The sequence below is a fragment of the Dermacentor variabilis genome, chromosome 4 (genome assembly GCF_050947875.1).
Source record: "Dermacentor variabilis isolate Ectoservices chromosome 4, ASM5094787v1, whole genome shotgun sequence".
In the NCBI taxonomy this organism is placed as follows: Eukaryota; Metazoa; Arthropoda; class Arachnida; order Ixodida; family Ixodidae; genus Dermacentor; species Dermacentor variabilis.
Window position 1 is genome coordinate 103,323,194 of NC_134571.1, and position 19,972 is coordinate 103,343,165.

Sequence of the window (19,972 nt, forward strand, 5' to 3'; positions counted from 1 at the left end):
TTTAGTTTCGATTATTCCTTTGCGTCCTCCCAAATTGATTGTTCCTATAAATTTTCTTAGAGTTGTTGCATGGTTTTGTTTTTATTATATCGCCATTCGCGACCATAGCATTACGTGACAACAAAAACAGATTTGCTGATTAAAAATTAAATTTTGTAGTTTAACGTTCCTGAACTGCGCTATGCGTTATGAGGAGTACCAGAGTTGAAGAACCTTGATTTTCTTTTTTAACGCGCAGGCACTTAAATCTAAATACGCAAGCCATGAGCGACTCCGAGCAATCTATGTGTGGCCTAAGCTTAAGGCAGCCGTGTAACTTTCGTAGAGCAATACAGCAATATTTTTGCAATCTTCAACTGTCAGAAGTATCGTGCGCTACAGGTAACGCTTAGAACTTGGTGTTGTTGAACAAATTGACCTAGGACGTCACAGCTCACGCTCCTGCTTCGAGCGTGTGCATATCGTAAATGTCGCTATTGATGTCGTAAAACTGACGACGTCATCACTGACGTCTATCACAGGGCGGTCCGGTCAAGTCGTAGTTACGACATAACACTATTATTTTGCGTATCTAGAACGATTATAGATTGCTTATGCAAATTCACCAATCAGTAAGGTAACCACTCCGAAAAAAAGAATATGTGCATATCGCTACTGTGTTCTTCCTGAAATTTCGCAGCAACATCGTAGTTTATAGCCCAGATCGCTCAACATAACACTTGCAATTGTTAACTACCTGACTTGTCAAGAAAAAATGCTATTTGCCTTCCTCTGCTACCCTCACAGTGAGTGATTATGTAAACATGGGGAATCTGTCCTTTCCGTCGTCTGTAGTATTCGGCAAAGCATGGCCTTCGTGACACATATTCATTTAATCACGGGGAAGGGGGGGGGGTGGAATGCCGACGACAGAAGGCTTGAAGAAAGGCAATTTTACGCTTTTTGTCCACAAACTGTGCAACTAACAGACTAAAGTTCTATATTAAGCAATGCCAGTCATAAAATGCGATACATCTGCAAAATTTCAGCAAGAACGGACTATCAGTAAGCACGAGATCTTGCGTGTGATTTGAAGGGACAAACACGTATCGGTAAAAAAAAATGACACAGTAGTAAAATAAGACACGTTGCCTGGCTAGTTTGTGCAAGTTTAAGAAGGTAGATATACTATTGCATAAACCAGTTAAATAAAAACACGCACAAGGGAACAGGCACTCTGTGCGTGCCTTTCCATGTCGGCTCTTTCGTTCGTGCTCTTTTGTTGCGCGTAGATTCCGGTAAAACAAAGAAAAAGAAAGAACAAAGGAATTAGCGACTTCATTGACATTGTCAAAAGACGGTATGAGTTTACGCATTTCATTGAGTTCCTAGATTGCACGGGTGAGAACTCGACAGAGCTTGCTCACGTGAGTTTGGCCACGATCCACTGTGTGTAGATCCACGCCAGGAAAGTGCAGGCAAGCATTGGTGGCACGTTGTATATCATCCACGCCAGGAAGGTGAGGTCGTCTTGCTTGAAGTGCCTGCGTGGGTGAGAGCATCACTGAGTTAAACGCAATGTTTAGTTCGAATTCATGTCGCCGCAGGGAAAGGAAAAAAAGCTCCTGTAGCTACCACATATATCGACCAGAAGAATCCACCAGGCAATGCGATTACATCAATTAAGGGTATTTATTGCGGCGGGCTTGGCTTAGTCGGTGAATGAAATACACGCCTATTTTTATGCTACACATGGGCAGATTGTCTTGGCTGAGCGGGGTGACGCAGTGAAATTGTGTACGATGATACGCTACTGCGCACTGTACTCGGATCCTGAAATTCAAACGGACAGTAATTCTAATAAAAAGGCTGTATTGTAGCTACGCAAATGCTCCTTGCTCAAGTGCTTGACAAGCATTGGAGGCAGGCAGGCACCCAGAAGGGGGGGGGGGGGCGCCCCCCCCCATATCAAGCGGCATACCCCGCCCCCCTCCCCGCCCGCGCCACCCCTCCTCACACATTCCTAAGGCGCCGCCAAATCAACGTTGAGACTTGACAGCTATTCAGCAGTCAACATTTTGCTGCCTTTTTCATTATTTTTGGATGGCAGTAGTTATCGGCATCTCTTCGGGTGTGAAGGGCAGTTTTCTTATCGGTGCCCGCGCGATTAACTCGAGATGCGTTCAGTTGTCACAATCTATTCAACGGTCGCGCGCATCGCTATTGCTTCGCTAGTTCAACCTTCTTTGTTCCGACTGACCCAGGGACCAGGAAAGGGATCCGGTTCTGAGTCAGCTGGTCTGTAAATGCTCGTGGAACGAGTTGCGGCTGGAGAAAACGCCAATTGCGTTTAAAATTTCTTTTTGCTTCTTCATTATTTCCTCGAGTGGCGGCTCGCTACGATGCTGGCAGATCCCCGGAACCATATCCACGATTGGGGTTACATAAGGTGGAAAATAAAATAATGCGAAACCGCGTCCATCATCAAACTCTGTGATATCCCTTAAAGCCATAAGCAATGTGACTGTCACCTGTTACCTCGTCTGGCTTTTCTCTAATTGTACAGTGCTTTTCGTGCAAAATTGGCAACTGGGAACAAGAGTCGCAAGGCGTTGAGAAATTACTAAGGAAGAGAGCCAAGGCAACAGCCAAATAGGAAGGAAAAGCGAAAATTAACAAATTTAACGGCTGTTTATAAAAATATTTATGGTTCAACATCTTTTTACTTAAAAAGGAAGTAGAAAAAACGCCACCGGAAGTGGAGAACAATTCCGTGTGTTTCTGTCAACTGCCTGACGTAGCTACTTCTCTGCTGTTCTTATGTGGGTGTTTTTATAACCTTCCGTGGTGGACGCAGTATGTCTAGAACCACATCGTCCTGCGCTCTACGCGATTGTACGGGACTGGCGGCCACGCATCGTTGCGTAACTTCCGAAATAACAACACGAGCCGGTTCCGGCACTTGGTAGAGCAGTGAACGGGGGATCCAAAACAACTGTGATTTTTCTGCAAATGTATATTTCTCTATAATTCTTCCAGAGCTAATTAAAAAAAACGCTGCTATAGTAGGATACAACTTAAGTCTGCAATGAAGTCCTGCCCACGTCCTCATAACCGCCAGCCAATATTCCTCCGCGAGGCTGCAGATAACTCGTACTTCACACTTTTTTTGTTACCCAAATAAGGCGGTAACCACAAAAATAAAATTATTAGCGCGTAATTTTATGCGTTTTCTTTCGCCTATAATAGTGGAATGGCGAAAGCCTAATTTTTTATTGAACTGTAATAAAATGGTTGCTTAGCTGCAACTATTTGTCAATTTGCCACTTCAGTTCGCAGTAAAGCCTCATGAGTAAAATGGGCTAAGCAGTTAAATGAACTGTACCGCAGACTTTTGAAGAGTGAAATGCTGAATCTCTATACACTTTGTCCATGTCTTTTGCACACCTCATTGCTTCCGTCGATGAAAAGAATCTTCAAGAACTGCGAACGCTCCGGAGCTATCAAGTACGACGCCATTTTTAAAAGGCCGCATGGCGATAATTTGGTTTGCTTGTGTGATTGGCTGGCGGAGGGATACAACCCCGCGTGGTCCGTGTGCCTTGGTTGCTAGCTGCTGTTTTTCTTTTTCGGTTGTATTCTACAATTCAAATCCTTATTTTACACTTTCGCTTGCTTACTTGACTTGGCAGTGTTCTTCCTGTGCTTCTTTCCTGCGCGAGTCCATTTGATGTGTTTTTTGGTTTGCCAAGTAGAGGAGAGGTTTATCTCGCAGGCCTATCTGTCAGGTACACCTTATTTCATTGCTATTTTGTGGGTTTACGCGTCCTTACGGCGAATGGTGGACGTTATTCATATTTGTACTAGTAAAGGTACCCCCCTCCTCATTTACATAGAAAAGTTACCTTGGGTTACCCGCCCCTCCTCCCGAAAAGAAATCCTGGGTACGTGCCTGATTGGAGGACGTGATTTCTGCGAACAAATAGTCAGCAAATACACAAATATTCAAAGCTTAATGACAACCGTTTTAGAAGACATCTCCATGTTATTTGACAGAGGTTGCGTTCAGTTTGCAATATAAACATATGCCATAATCGCAATATTCAAATAGGATGGTAACAAATATTTGGTAAATATGTATGTGCTGACTTATTGTTCTTAAAGATTGTGCGCCAAAGCGTATAAAACACCTGTAAAAGTAGCATGTGCGTAGCTGGCACAGGGTTTTCTAAAACTAGCTGACAATTTAACTTTGAAAACCCTGTACACGCTATAATACAGTTAGTGCCATGTAAGTCAGCATACGCAACGAAACAAATCACGACGTGATATCCTGATATTTGGCAGCAGCAAGTACTCCAATCATACGTGGTGTTCGATTTTAAAGTTTACACATTAAAAAAAATATCCTGTGGCATACAGCACAAATCTTATAGAGCTCGATTACTAGAAGAGGTATACGCTAATTACACTAAAAATACAAAGGTATAATTGACTAAGAGCATTTCGCTAATCAACTTTTTAACGAATTACTTTAGCACACATATTGCAAAGCACAATTGAAGCGAGTGATTTCACCGGCCACATCCAGTAGCACCAGTTTTTAGATAAGCACAGTTAAATGTGCGGTAAAAATGCACTGTTGCTCCTCTTACTTGTTTCACAAAACGCAATTTTATGCATTCAAGCTCTACATTTATTACAACAACGATGCATTTTGTGCCAAACTTTGGGAACACATATCTCAGAACTGGCGTCATCCATAGAATTTATTACAAGCGAATATGACTTTGGAAGTCATCGGTTACAATTCGTAAATTGCAATATGGGCCGTGTTACAATTAATTTAGAAGCTAGGTAAAATTTAGAAAAGTATTCCTTTTCATTTCTAGTGCTAGAAAATTCAAGGGGCACTTACTCATGAATAGGAAATTATTGCGACCACGCCAGCAAACGCGTGGCGACGTCCGGTGGCGCCACTGGCGAAGTCACGTGACTCGAGCTGCCCCATCAGCAGAAGCGCCGTGACGTGACCAACGGCGTTCGTCACAAGGTGCTGACAACGCAAGCAACTTAGTGGGTTCGAGTGCCTCAATTAAGGCTACCTTAATTAAGTGTGCTTTAATTAACCGTACCTTACTTAGCACCAAAGGTTAGACTCCCACCAAAGGTCGAGGGTTCGATGACTTTTTGGGCCATCCGTGGTCCCACCAATGCAGACGGCTACGCCAGATTTTCCGCATCATGAGTCATATAATGCTTTCGCATTAATAATGTCCACCTCAGAGTAATCCAGGTGACGTAGTAGAATTGTGCTACATGCCACGGGTAATTCTTAAAAACCATTTCAACGATAAAAAAAATATCACTCACGGCCAACGCCGCCGACGCCGACGACACCGGCTTTTCTGCGACACGAGCTCCTTAACGCTGTCGCGTTCAAACTGCATTCCGCTGCCTCTGCCACGTTCTCTAAAGACGCGAAAGCCGAACGCGATGCAGACACCTAACGCGCTTTGAACAGAACGACGCGAAAGCGCGTTAGCTCTGCTCAATGCCCTCCTCCTCAATGGCGCTGCGCACTGCATTGGCTTCGCGTTTCACGCAGGAAAGACAGCTCGCAGTTAGCGGTAACCAACGCCGATACCAACGGGTGCTATCTACGAAGTGCAGTATAGTTTGCTGTCAAAACGCTGGCTTTATGCTGAAACCTCTATTGTTGCCATGATGTTAGTCTGTGGCTGCTTAGTGTTTTGTTACTCACTTAGCGTACATCGCCTGCAAGATCAGATTGGGTGGCGTGCCGATCACCGATCCTGTGCCGCCGATGTTGGCGGCGTAGGCGACCGATAGCAGCATCACCTTGCGCATCTGGGTTACATGCAGCTCGTCCTCATGTCTGCAAGGGAGAGAGTTCACTTCAGTCGTACGAGAGACAGGCAGCATGGCATTAAAAAAAAAGTGGGGTTGGGAGGGTTGGGGGGTGGGGAGACGCAGAGATGGGCGGTGCTTCGTAAAAAGAAGTAGTTATGCTGCTCGCAACGCGAACAAACAGGGTACATTATCCACTATTCTGCATGTTTGCATCATCCCTACTCACCACGATGCAGAGGCGCTCACTGGCATGAAACACACTCCCGTAAAGCCTTTCTTTTCACATCTGTCAAATTGAAGCTAGACGCAATGACCGCAAGTGCTAGAAATGTTGAGGGGATGTTAGGAATGCAAAGATTAATTAGTTGGTGAAGAAAAAAGTAAGTCCGGGATAATGGAAAGCGTTCCGGATAATCTTGCTGTTCCGTGCACTTCGAAGCTTTGTGAGGAATGCAACAGCTAGTTGTTTTAGCAGTACAAAAAAAAAAGCTTTATTGGCATAAAATGACAAACATTGAGCTAATGAGTGCCTTTATTGATGTGTGCCGGTGGACGAACTAGTTTGTCATTTCTGAACTATAACATAAAAGTATGAGATACAAGTTTGTAGATACGTGCGTACTTTGACAGAAAAACAATAGCAAAAGTGTACATCGTAAAACTTGAATACATTTAGAACTAGTAAGGGACATCTTCGAGCAGTGAATAAAAATTTTACAATTCTTGCTTTTTTGAAATGGCTAGACATTTCTCCTTGAAAAGATCTGCACGCGTATGCTGAAGCGCCGCTACGCGCATAATCAAGCACTGAAATCAAATTTGTAAGTTATAAGTGCTAAAGTGACACTGAATCTGTTTACACTGGCAAAACACTCTTTCAGAGCTCACTTTCCCTAATTTTATCATTATAGGGTAATTATTATAATAGAAAATGGAGGTCTAATTTCCGTTATGTACTTCTAATATAGATATTTTTCTATTTGAGCTGCTATGCCTCTATAACACTTTCAAACACTTGTCAAGTTGACCTACTGGCTCGTTTATAATGTAATGCTGATTTTTACCCACTACTAACTTACTACGCCCCAAAACAATGTTCTTAGTGATACTTAGTTTCGCAGCTCCCTATGCACGCCCACTGGCCGACCTGGCCGACGTGGCCTGTAGAGTTTATCCGTCGGTAAACGTAGTCTAGATACGGACTCTGAGTTTTGTGACAAACATGTCGCGCTTAAGTAACAGCGACTTTACTGTGTCGGTGTATCTGTGTCAATGTGTGGTGCAGTCACGCATCTTCACACATGGTGCTGCGTCTACTATGATTGTTGCGACGCGTCGTTTGCCCCACCCTACCTGTATACCGCTTTCTCGTTAGTGAATGTGGTTTAGCAGCCCACTGAAATTTTAATGCCAAGTTTAATGCGAAAAACGAAATTTCTCTGTGCTGACCTCGGAATGCACGTGTGGTTGGCGCATCGAGGCTGTAGCTGTACGGGGCAAATGAACGGCCGGGCGTGACGACACGGTTTTGTGACCAACTTTTCCCAGTCAGAAGCGCCACACTGACCTGTTTTGTTCTTTTTTCTAGCAGCGTATTCACACCATGTGTAATAAAGACCAGCGCCTGTATATAATCTGCAGCGGTATTCAGAACGAATCGCGCGCAGCTCCAGATTGTAAGGTGCACCAAATGCTACTCCTCTGCTGGTAAGCTAACCACCTCTCATTATTTTTATGCACAACGATTTTTTGGCGAGTACCTTTTGCAAAATCTGTCTGTGTCGCGAAAAGTGTAATGCCTTGTATCGACAGAAAAATGCGTCATTTGCGAAGTCCAGACGTACATTAATTCGTTAAAGTCTAAATGTCGATAATTGGCATCTGTACAAGCTATAAAGAATAAACAAACGAAACTCGCATCTGCAAACTGAATGTGCTTGGTGAATTTCTCCGCCCGCCATCTGTTCCTTGTCTAACAAAACTAATTTATGCATGCCTTTTTACATGTCCCTCACGCATCTAAAAATATGTACGTTCACTCTGATCGGCGGAAGTGGCAAGAACCAATTCGACAACTGAGCATTCATAGGTCAAAGGATTATTTCATTTTATACGAACAAAATTTGCAACTAACGTTGTGAAGTCTTATTTACTAGAACAATTTTTTTCAAAATAATCTTGCATATTTTTACTAGCGGGTCACGTCCACGTGCCCTGTAACCAGTCGTTTTATATCCATTTTCTTTCTTTTCTTTTTTTGTCAAGTGAATGCGCATAATCACACAAAACTACTAGTCATGTCAACAATTACAAATCTTCCCGTCTAAATGCAGGCACTCGCGGATGGTTTCTCCAGCCTGACTGGGGTGTTGCAGAATAAATCGCCGGAAGCAGGATTCACTAAAGTGTGATTAATTAATCTTTAATTCTGCACGCGTTCATTAACGGTGAATATGCCAAGACTATTTTGAACGACCTCATATCTCTGCGAATAAAGAGGCTTGTGGGGGTACAGAATCACGTACATTTGAAGCCATAGGCATTTTTCTTCATCGTATTGCCCTTACTTATGTTTCTGTAGTCGCTTAGGAGTTGTGCTCGGAGGCTTTGCTCAAACAAAGTTGCCTCGACAGCAAGAGATAACGTTCATAACCTTTCGCAAGTACTGTACTACACTGTTTGTGGCGCACATATGGTCTCGTATGTCGCAGTTTTACTTTGGCTTGATGTTATGCACATCCGGTCGTGCTTAATTGTCAAGCCGTGTGCTTCCCTGAGGACGATTTCAATTATGCCTTTGAGGGTAGTACAGCCACTCGAAATAGCATTTTGTGGGTTTTGTTGCAGCTTTTCATGCAGCAAATTAGGTGCGATACTCCTCACGGACAACACTTCCCATAACTGAAATGGTTCCACCTACGAGCTGCTTCATGCGAAACGATTCACATATCGCTTCCTGCGTGGCGTCGCCTTCAATAAATTCAACCTTTCAGAGTACAGAAGACAAAACCACGGTCATCAGGTTGTTGATCCCAGTCAGGCGCGCATACTTCGAAGGTAAGCACAACAATATTCCAAGTACATTTGGTTTTTAACCTGCATGAAGTGCATCCCTGCAAGCTTCCGTTGAAGTGCCTGAAAACTCTCGAGCTGCTTCTGTTGGTGAACTTCGCTTTTGCATCACATTTCTTGGCATCGAGATGCGCACGTAAGGCTGGGAATAACTGAGTCATGGAATTGCGCCGTGAACGAGCGTCCACGTTTCCAGTGAGGAATCAATATATATTTGTTCTCAAGAGTTAAAATATTGATCGTCGTCCTCAACATGACGATTCGCACACGTCGGGCTTAGCTGCGGGATATTCTTTCTTTCGGCGCACCATGTGTTTCCATATATAGAACTCGCTGCTGTCGTCACTGCGCGAAAGAAAGTGATTACCAGCATCACGTTGCATCTGGCCACTCTAGCAACCGTGGGAAAAGCAGAACTGCACAGGAAATTTCTTCCAGTGATGAGACGCCGAAATGTGCCTGCGCGAAACTTTTCACCGGAAGAAACCACCGCACATCACGTGGCACCAAAAGCATGACCACAGCAGCGACAGACAAAGCCGCACCACCGAAATGAAAACAGAAATAAAGGCAGAAGCGAAACCAGAAGTGTTAGAAGTGACGAAAGACGCGATCGCAGCGCCAGTAGTTGGGGTGACCACCACTTCGGCCACCTCCCGAGCGGAGCTGTGAAACTGAAGTATGTCTAAGAACATTACGCTAAGCGTCGCCGCCGAAATCCATGACGTCACTGCAGACTGGCGTGAAAACTTCAATGCCACGTCGCCAAAGATGTTGTGTTCTTGTAACTTTTCTGGGGGCTCATACCAAGCCTCTTATCGCAAGAAGGAAAGCTTTTGCGGTATTTTAAAAACCTATTTTTGCTGAGACAGCTCAAATTATTCTTTATGGTGCACTTTTAGCTTAAAAGTCTCTAAAGTATGGGCGGACGCACGTGCTTGTGCTGCCGGGGCCAACGCTACACCTGTTACTCGGCATTCGCATGAACTCTGCGCAAGAGTGTTGAACACTTACAGGCTATAAGAACTTCTGGCTCAGCCAATAACTTCCGGCTCAGCTAACAGAAGTTCAGGCTATGCCGATAGAAGCATAGACGTGAGCTCAGACCCATTTTAAGGGACTTCTTAACGGTTGCAGTGTTCAAGGGGTTGTTCGACGGTTTTCAATCATTGAAAGGCTGTTTTCAGTGAATGTGCACAATAGGTATAATAAGTATGCATTCTACGCAATGTTAGGCAGAGTAGGTGAAGATGAGCCGCGCGTGCTCTTGAAATCCACACGCATGGAGTTACGAATAATGCGCGAGCTCACGCCTAGCGCACGAATCTTGTATTTTTGGTATTTTTTTAGCCCACTAGGCGTATTAGACTCGTCGTCTAGCACCTAGTTCTTCCAGAAACGGCGAAGAAATGCAAACGGGGCAAAAGGCCCCCTGTGACATCTTATAATAATATACCATGCCGGCCGAACAATACGACGCATTGCGCTGATCCGTTGGTTTTTATACGCAATGTACGGTGTTGGTTGTCCCATATATGCGCCACAATGCGGCGCGCTACAAATCTACAACATCTAGAACGGATGGTGCTTCAAGAAATCCGCGAAGCGTGATGAACGAACAATTCTCTAAGTGCGCTAACGTACGGGCAGAAGTGAGAGTCATTAGATACACATAATGAGGTTGTCGCAAACGGATCCACTGCAGTGATACAGAACGATACTGCAAGAAATGGGTGGGGAACTTACCGAAGCGCCTCTTCAACGATCTGGCCAGCAGGGTGATCTGGGGACTTCATGGGACTGACAAGCGTCACTGGAGGGGTCACATCGAGAGAGAGGTGGATGTGAGAGGGTGTCGGGGTCCTTAACTGTAGCACATAACCACGCTGCTATTAGCAAGCGAAGGAGCGTTTAGGGATAAAGCCCACCCAGTGTCCCACGTAACTCGAGCCAATCATTAAACATATTCAAACGCCACTTAGCTAGACAGAACCCAGGCGATGTTGTTGGCCGTCGCTTGGAGATACTCAAATTGTATATTTTTTGCGTTCCGCCTAATCACATAATTTGTTTTAGTTAGTTGGATGTATTAATTGGTTCTAAATAATTAGCTTTCTATTGTTGAAAACATGCTACCTAAAAGTGTTTCTCCAAGCACGAGAGAAACTCGCGCGTTATTCCCTTCTACCTTTATTCCAATCTCCTGACGTCACGCTTCTGTAACCGCTGACCAGACCTGTACGCAATGTGTTACTTGTAATCAATGATATCGTTCAGAAATTTACAAATTTAGCGATTATGTTGTTTAATCGGTAAAGGTCACAGCCCTTTAATTACTTTTTTTGAGCGACCAATAACATGCAACCAGATACTTTATTGACGAGACAAGCTGTGACGAGCGAGGCAATTTTGAGAAGCTGAATTTCGCGAAAAACGCCGTACAACACCTGACATCGTGCCATGCAGCAGCCTCGCGAATGCGCATATTCAGACAGGCCGACCCGGGGCTCAGGGTTCGTTTTCAAATCCTAACGCTCCACCAGACATTGACCGACGAACTAATCCGGTGACGTTATGCCTCAATAGGGAAGGCCACTATAGGGAGATAATGGCAGGAAATCACACAAGTGCAAGTTTCTCATCTTTTAATTGGCCAGACCGAAACCCTCTTCTCCAATTCTCAACAAAAATCGTGTTCTGCGATTCACTGAGGACTCACATGTTGAGTAACGACAATCGTGTGCGCTAGATCCGTATACGTTAAAATACATGGTTTTTCTTCTGTAAATGGTTTTTCTTTTAATTAATAGCATCCTGCACATAGGGAAGGAAATTAATTAATTATCGTCTGTGTTCTGTACTAAAAATAGGTAAAAATGCTGAATTGAATTATCTGTTGTGTGTCCATGGTTTATCACTACTTTGCTGTTGAGTTGCAAACTACAACTATTATTCCTAAATCGTATTTATTGTTGATAATTCTAAATTGCAAAGGCTGATGTCCCTGTATATTATATTTTTATATATTCTTATTATTGTTCTGTCTTCTATTTCCGATTTCCAGCCTTGTTTCTTACTATTGATGTAACTACTCCTGTTCCGGCCCGAATAAGGCCTGCAGTATTTGTAAATAAATAAATAAATAAATAAATAAATAAGTAAATAAATGAATAAATACACCCTGCCTCCCAGCGCGCAAATCGAGACAACTGGCTAACCTGCCTGTCTTTCCCTCAGTTTTTTATTCTTCGAACAAGTTTTCAATGTCGCTGCTGATGTCTTCATGTCTTCAGAATGAAAAAAAGAAGGAAAGAAAAGACAAAAGCAAAAAAAAAACAAGGCTGAACAATGACCAACGAAATTTTTTAATAAAATTGATAGCGCAGATATGACGCACTGAAATTATCTGATCAGTTTGTTTTGTTTACTGTGTCTATGTAATGATGATAAAAGTTCATAGGAAGGTAACGTAAAAGTAATCGATTACTATTCAGTAATTCCTCAATTACTTTCGTAAGGCAGTACTAGACAACTTTAATAAATTACATTTTTGGACGAAGTAATTGTTATTGTAATTGGTAACTTTCTTTCTTTAACGTGTACAAGTCTGCCACCGACGAACGTACACTAAAGAAAAAAAAGAATCCGCGGTTAATCTCGCGCTTAACTGCAAGTTCAAGTGTGACACGCATGTAATTGAGGCGTGGATGGCGTTTTAAGCACCATGTGACCAAAAATAAGCGTGACATTCCATCATGTAGGCGTGAGGGCAAGACTGCCTGCCATGGTTCAGTCTTGTGCGAGCGTAAGCGAGCCTCGTGCGCGTGTGAAACGCAAATCACACGCTTAACATTATACGGAGCGCTCACGCGGTAACTTTCCATCACGCTTATAAAAGTCCGAATAGGGGATCCGTAATATATTACGTGATCTGCGCGGAGCGTGGGCGACGGAGAACAACGCTCTGCGTCTTCTCACTGCCCTGCGGGGAATGCTAAACTTTTCTTGGGTATGTTGGAGGAGACCGTGGTGTTTTGAAGGCTGCGCTCGGCCACTTTTGGTGTGAATTTTTCGGCGGACTGCTACGGGCGACGTTCGTTCATTGCAGCACAGAGCTTCCGGTCTAATTGTCAGAGTTGGTGTGTATCGCCATGTTCACTTCTATAGACATTCATGGCGCACAACGCGGGTGGTCTATGCATACATTGTGCACTATGCCAAGTCTACGAGAGAGAATCCACCTCTGCCTAACGGCTCCAGAGCAGCATTTCCATATGTATAATGGATATGTTTCGGTCCCTCACCTGCTCTTCATGGACGATAGAAATATACAGGTAAGAAAATTAGTTATGGTTCGCTTTTATTAAATAGCGGCTAACTGCCAATTTGTCATGATTTCCAGTACGGAGTTGTATGTGTGGTGCAAAATTTGACGTAATTTACTGACGGACATTTACTGGAAAAAGAGAATCTTTTATGAGAGCAGTAGCGCTGACCGGAATAGAGGGCAGTCAGCGTCGTGCTTTTTTAACAGGTTTTAACAACGGGCTGTTGATTTCCTTGGAATTGTTCAGTTTGTTGTGCTAAAGTACCATTTCTGTTTTATTTTATGTTCGCCAGCTCACCGTTCTCTCTGTGCCCACTGCCATTTCTCCTCGGGCAAGAACGGCGAGCTGGGAGTAGCCACTCGGAATTTTGCACCGTGCTTAATTCTTCTCATGATTTAAAACTATGTTAGTGGCGCATAAATGTAGTATGCCGTGTATGCCTTGTAGTTGCGCGCGTATGCCGCTCATAGTGTACCGGTGCCTAGAAAGCGAAAATTCATAATTATGTGAGCTATTTGTCGACTGACAGTAACCAGCATATCCTGAGCGCTACATGTGAGGTTGCAACCACACGTCATACTTAATTCGCAACCTGAATTGCACTCTGAATTAGGATTATCTATCTGGTATAGCACCGCATATATTACATATTGGGCTTTAGAGAGAGGAAGCTTTACAAAGCCCCTTCTTAGTGGATTAGTTTCAGTGTCACCGGGGGGAGCGTCTTCCACAATCTCTCTGCAGCATACTCAGCTTCTACTTCGCCGGCGTACTTCCACTGTCGTAGCGTCTTGGTTCGTGACAGTCTGCGCTGCTGAAGTAGAATTTGAAGAGGACTGCGAAGAGCTTGGTGAGCAAAGCACGCTTCAGAGAAGCGACCCAAGTGCCCAAGCCGACAAGGGCCGGTGTTTCTTCGTTGCTTCCAACGCATGCAAAGAAGGGGCGAGGGGGGATGAGGCATGCTCCTCACTTCATCCCCCCTGCCCCCTCGGGAACCCGCTCTGAGCGTGGAGATCGGTCACGCCATAATGAGCGCGGGGAAGTGGTCATTATCACGTCTGATAATCCTGAAGAGGGGTTGCTGATCACTCCTAGCAAACGTGATCGGTAAGCGTGGAGAATTATCACGCTTAGATTAAGCTTATAAAAAGACTGCAACCGCACGCTTAGATAAACGTGGATTTTTTTTAGAGTGCACGGGCCGTGGCACCCAAGGTTCTTATACAGCCCAATCAAGCGCTCTCCTCCTTTATAGGAAGCGATTTCGCTTGGTTTTAAAGCAAATAACATTGCCTACAGAGACATATTTCCCCTTACTAATTGGCACACGAAAGGCGAGAAGCGCACAAAAGAGGAGAAAGTTTCGATGGCGCCGAGCTAGACCGGTGAAAGTAGATAACCGGGTGAGGAGAGTTGTGCCGGGCGTCTCCGAGTTGTTCACGTCTCGTTCCTTAGCTTGCGGTGGCTCGTCCACAATTAGCGTGTAATAGGGTGTCCAAAATGCTATTAAAACGTGTCCTCGGTGAAGAAGTGTTAGTAAAGCAATGTCGTACGCGTGCCGAAAGGGCTCGGCAACGTTATACTGCCAGGCAAGGTTTTTATTATATGCAAAGAACTGAATTCACGCCGGTAGCTACAAGGGAAACACCTCCTATCACCCAACTGCCGATGGAGTGCTGATGAACTACTCCTGGGAACACTAAGCTCGAAGCAGTGTTGGTAATATTTTTTGGCAACGTCACCACATCTCGACTCAAAACATTCCGTTTTGTTTAATGATTAGTTCGTAAGTGATGACAATGACGGTGGATGGACGCTAATGAGGTGTTGCTCGGTGTTTTCTTTTTTACGTCTTAATGGTTCCTAAATATTTCTCTTTCTTTTTTTTCACACTATAATTTTTATTTACCTTGTGCGGTAGCGTTTCAATAATCGCAATCGAAAAAATAGCCATCTTTATTTTAAAATGGTATTAGATCTCAAGATTGTGCTTTGCGTAGATAAGAAACTTTCATAATACCGAGATCGCTCACTAATAAGACTCTAAGTAGAGACAAGTGGAGGTGTATACATCCCTCTTTGAAATAAATGGGAGGCAAGGTATTACGTCGCTAAAGTCTCTTGGGAAATGTTTCCAGAAAAACTACTATCAGTAAATATCCATAAAGTGCACAAACGCAATGATGTCACTCAGGCGACTAAAAATGTGCTAAATCTAGCGACTTTCTTGGGAAGTTACTATTATCGTGTGGGCGTAACCTACCGAACAAGCGCTTACACAAATAAAATACTCGGAGGCAGATGAAGCTGAATCGCGTTTGAAGCACCAATTCAACTAAAGAAACGAAAGACAAAGATTTACAATTAGGCAACGAGTCTCCTGAGTGATGACGCTATGGTGGCCAAAGCACTTAGGTGTGAACGAAACTGCAATTTTAGAGAGGTACGTGTGTGTTAGTGTGTTACGGAGTTTGTATAGATGTTTATTAGCTGAAGTTAAGTTTAGAAGTTGGGGTTCAATATTGACTGACCCCTTCAATGCGAGTTAATTTGCAATTTGAACTTGCGTCTGACTTCACCTCACAACACATACAAAGCTGAACGGATACCTGCCGTTACCACGATACACACAAGTTGTCCCATTTTACTGCGCTCTTTTTGGGACCACCTGCTTATAGGCGGTTACGCGCCGGTATATAAAGGCGCACCTTGACCGACAGTTCCACATCGGAGAGCGTCGAAATCACGCCCTATTGGGGTCCTGAGCCAATCGTTATAGCCGGGTGCAGTCTTTTGAGCGATGAGAACTAACGTGACGGCGAATTTGACAATATTACGGAAATTAACACCCCGGGTCGCTATCTGTTGGGCTTCCAGTGTGCGTTTCCACAGGTCTCACGGACTACAAATGCTATCGTCAAACGTATCGATAGCTGTTTTATCAACTCCCGTGTAAAACAGCGGTACATGATGGTCACTTGCTCTGAGCTGCAAATCGAATGCGGCTGTTCTCACTAGAGATTGAACCTCGAACCTAATACAGGGTAGACACCGCAATAGCCTTCCAATGAGCAAACACATTAATCACCCATCCTTCATTAATCACCTATCAGTTAATCCCCCTTTCGCTATTAGATTTATCAATGTACGCGGACGGAAATTACAAAGCCCAAATAATTCTCAGACTCTGCAAATAAAGTACTCTCAAATACGCAATTCCACGTCGTCGTCAGAACCGGCGGTTTAGAAGAAGACGCGCGCGTACAATGTTGTGCTGAATGACTGCGTTCCTTCATTTTAACGTCGTGCATAACCTGCTTGTAAGCTTAATGCGCACTTCACCCTTACCTCTGCCGAATTATTAGCGAGAGTTGTGCATTTGCGTCAGGTAAAAGAATTTACTACTGCAGATAAAGAACTCCAACTTGAACGAGTTGATCATGCGTCGTGATAAATAGGCATGTCTGTACTCATTTCTGTATTAGACGCATTAGTTTGCAGTATTAGGAAAACATGCGCACAGCCAAGTCACCTGTATTTATGCATTACGGGTCTCCTAACCTTACCATTAGTTTTTAATTTTATTACTGCTGAAGGAGACGGATGTCAAGAATTGTGTAATCAAAAGGCAGTCACCTTCGGCCTCCTTGGTGAGGACTTGTATCTGATCCAATACAGCCATGACGATGGGGACCATGATGGAGGCAGACGCAGTATTGGGAATCCACATCGACATAAACATGGTGACCAGCATAAAACCCAGTAGGAGCCTGGAAGATAATGAAGAACGCAGGTTTATTTACAGGAAAGGAGAAAAACGAGAGCCTGGAGAAGGCATGGAATATTGTCTCGTGGAAGTGACGGTAGAGAACACAGTAGCAATACTGTGAAAGACGAAACTAACTTTTATTGGGCGAACCTGTGCCCACAAAATCAGGCTGCACTCAAAGCACAACGATAGCGGAGAACACAGTCGGGTGAACGTCGAAATCTGATCTGCGGGTCAAGGGCGTCGGCTTTTATACATCAGTCATCGAAGGTCCCAGAGTGATCGCTGGTTCCCGCGCGTCTTCCAGAAAGTTCTAAACCATTCGCGTCGCGCGATGAAATCAGATTACGCAAGGTTCGGTGACAACAGACAGCGGATAGAACCGTCGATTAGAATCACGAAATTTCCCGAAACATGCAGGCGCGTCCTCTGCTGTGCGATAGCATTTGTTAGGCGATGAAACGTGGTCACCCAATAAACAACTACACGTGTCAATATTTTCGGCAAATATCATCTATGATATCGAGACCCTGGAAATATTGATATGGGGCTTGTCTTGCCACGACGAGTGAGGTATATGAGGAAGCATTGCACCCCTCGGCCACGCGCTCCCACAAAATGGCAGTTCCTAAATATTCACTTGGCTATTATTGCGCTAGACGGAGGCACATGTTTCAATATGCACCTGAAACACGGGCTGCTGCTCGGAAGTCTTGGCCACGTGAGCAGGGGCACTATGCTGGAAGGTCTGAGCTCGGCCAAATCGCAACTTCTAGCGACCTCGTAAAACGGGGGCTAGGAAAGTACGATAGTGTGGAGTGTCTGAGAGGCAGCAGTTAATAAAAAGAAAGGCTGCAAAACGAGCGTATGGCGCCACAAACGCATTCCAATTAAAAGCAGTAGCTGGTGCCCATTCCAATTTCTCTATTGAAAAACCTGTAAAACGCAGAAATACCTCTATGAGGCAACCGCTTTACCGATTTGAACAATACATGTTGCATTTAGGAGATAAATTTGGAGTTATTTAGTTTAGACACCACAATTTCAGTTTATGACCTTAAATTTTCGAAAACAAATTGCTGAGAATGGCTACGGTAAAAAAAAAAACAAATGCCCGACAAAGTTTACAAACCCACTGTGTGACTTTAAAGGAGCTGAATGCTGGGCTACTTGGTAATTTTACATGAGAAACATCTTAATATAGCGCACAACGGGAGGGCACTACATCGTTTTAAGTAGCCGTGCGCCCATGCTTACATGTTCATTGTGATCAAGGAACCCGTACGGGGCCCGAAACGTCTGTTCTTTATTTTTGTTTTATTCTTGGCGAGTGCACGTTTTTGCCACCAACAGAAAGGAAGATGAACAAAGAAGAACATTGCGCCTGTGTTCGTCTTCCTTTTTGTTGTGCCGTCCCGTTGCGCGCTATTTCAATATCGTTCTAATAACTACAGTATAATACTGCACCGAAAAAGAGAGAGCTCATTTCTGTAAACTGCATCCGTCACAGCATTTAAAGCGGGAAATTTATTATATGAAACCATAGTGCACGTGAAACTGTTGCCATGTTTACAAGCGTCTTGCTTAAAGTTATAGTAAAAAAAAAATGTGGTACACTTGAGAGAAGTCTGCCATACATCACATTGGTGCGCTTTGCACTCATTATTAGGGTAGTTTGCACACGGTACGACGCAGTCTCCTTTATGTATTTTCAGCAAACAGCGCAGCAGAGCACATGTCGCTGCTTCTTCACAACTGAAATTGACCAAATGTTAAAAAAATTAGTGTATCTAGTGAAACTGTCACTGCTAACTATCAATCGTTTTTTGAAAGCACTAAAACTACTATTAACGCATTATTACTTTTCGTCAAATTTTCTGTTGTTGAAGAGGTGCTCACGAGTTTACCCTTTTAGGCTCATAATGGGGTTCGGATATTTGTCGTTTTGTAAGGGACCTTCACCGAAAAGGATACACTCCTTTGTAGTGTGTCACCCTCTGTGAGCCCCTTTCCGGTAGATGACCCCTAGCCCAAATGCCTCTGGAGTACCCGTCTGTCATGGGTGTGATACCTTAACATAGGTGGACTGAAAAGTCCTTTGAATTGAGGGTCATCCACTGCAAGTGCATTCACACGAGCTGATACGACAACGAGGTTATTCCTTTCTGATGTCCATCTGGCCCGCTTGAAGAAGCCACGCCTAATTACCCCACCTAACGCTGACGAAATAAAGTTTTTCCCGCCTAGCCACCTTTATGATAACGGTCCCTTGTGGAAACGGAGCTGTGCGAACTAGTTTATGGGCGTAAAGGCGTAGTCTCAGGCACAGCGCATTAAGAGCACAGAAGCTTTCTAAGCGTTTAGTAGCCTACGTTATAATTGATGTGCTTCGAAAAGTGTGTCTTACAGTTAGCAGACATCTAACTTGCCTCGCAGTGAACATTTATTGCAGTCGTACTTTCAAACGCATTCAACTGGCCCCGTTGCAGATGTCACCACCGTCGCATCACCGTACTCTCAGTAGAGTACACTATACTCGCAGCAATCGCCTCGCGCAGCTTCGTCGGTATGTTTTTCAGCCTTCCAGTTTCGTCGGCACAGCATTACATATAGTGCACTACGAGGGTGAATGCGGAAGTCTTCGCGCCTATCTTTTATCAGCCAAAATAAGGTATCTACAGGTAATTACAAATATACGTACTATTCTACGTGCCTGCCACTATTTTCCACATAGTCCCCACACCGGTTGAGACATTTGTCACATCGCAGCACAAAATTTGAGATGCCCCTGTGCGGGTCAGCGACGCGCGTGGCCTCCCCGAACGCTCATTGTCAGGCACGGCTTCACGGCTTTTTGCGAACTCACAACATCACCAGCTCACATTTCTCAAAGCGACGCACCTTTCCCCATACGTGGGCTGCATTTACCAGTAGATTTCGATGAGTGTTC

The 19,972-nt window shown here is 44.2% G+C and overlaps 1 protein-coding gene across 2 annotated transcripts in view; it reads right to left on the reverse strand.

Moving 5' to 3' along the window:
• The window catches only part of LOC142577868 (solute carrier family 13 member 2-like), a 60,860-nt gene that overhangs the window by 10,719 nt on the left and 30,169 nt on the right, over positions 1-19,972 (reverse strand). For both annotated transcript variants that reach the window (XM_075687301.1, XM_075687300.1), the window contains exons 5-8: positions 16,890-17,023; positions 10,672-10,738; positions 5,744-5,878; positions 1,407-1,523 (exon numbers count right to left, since the gene is read on the reverse strand). In XM_075687301.1, coding sequence (XP_075543416.1) covers positions 1,407-1,523; positions 5,744-5,878; positions 10,672-10,738; positions 16,890-17,023 — 453 coding nt within the window. The remainder of the gene's footprint in view (positions 1-1,406; positions 1,524-5,743; positions 5,879-10,671; positions 10,739-16,889; positions 17,024-19,972) is intronic.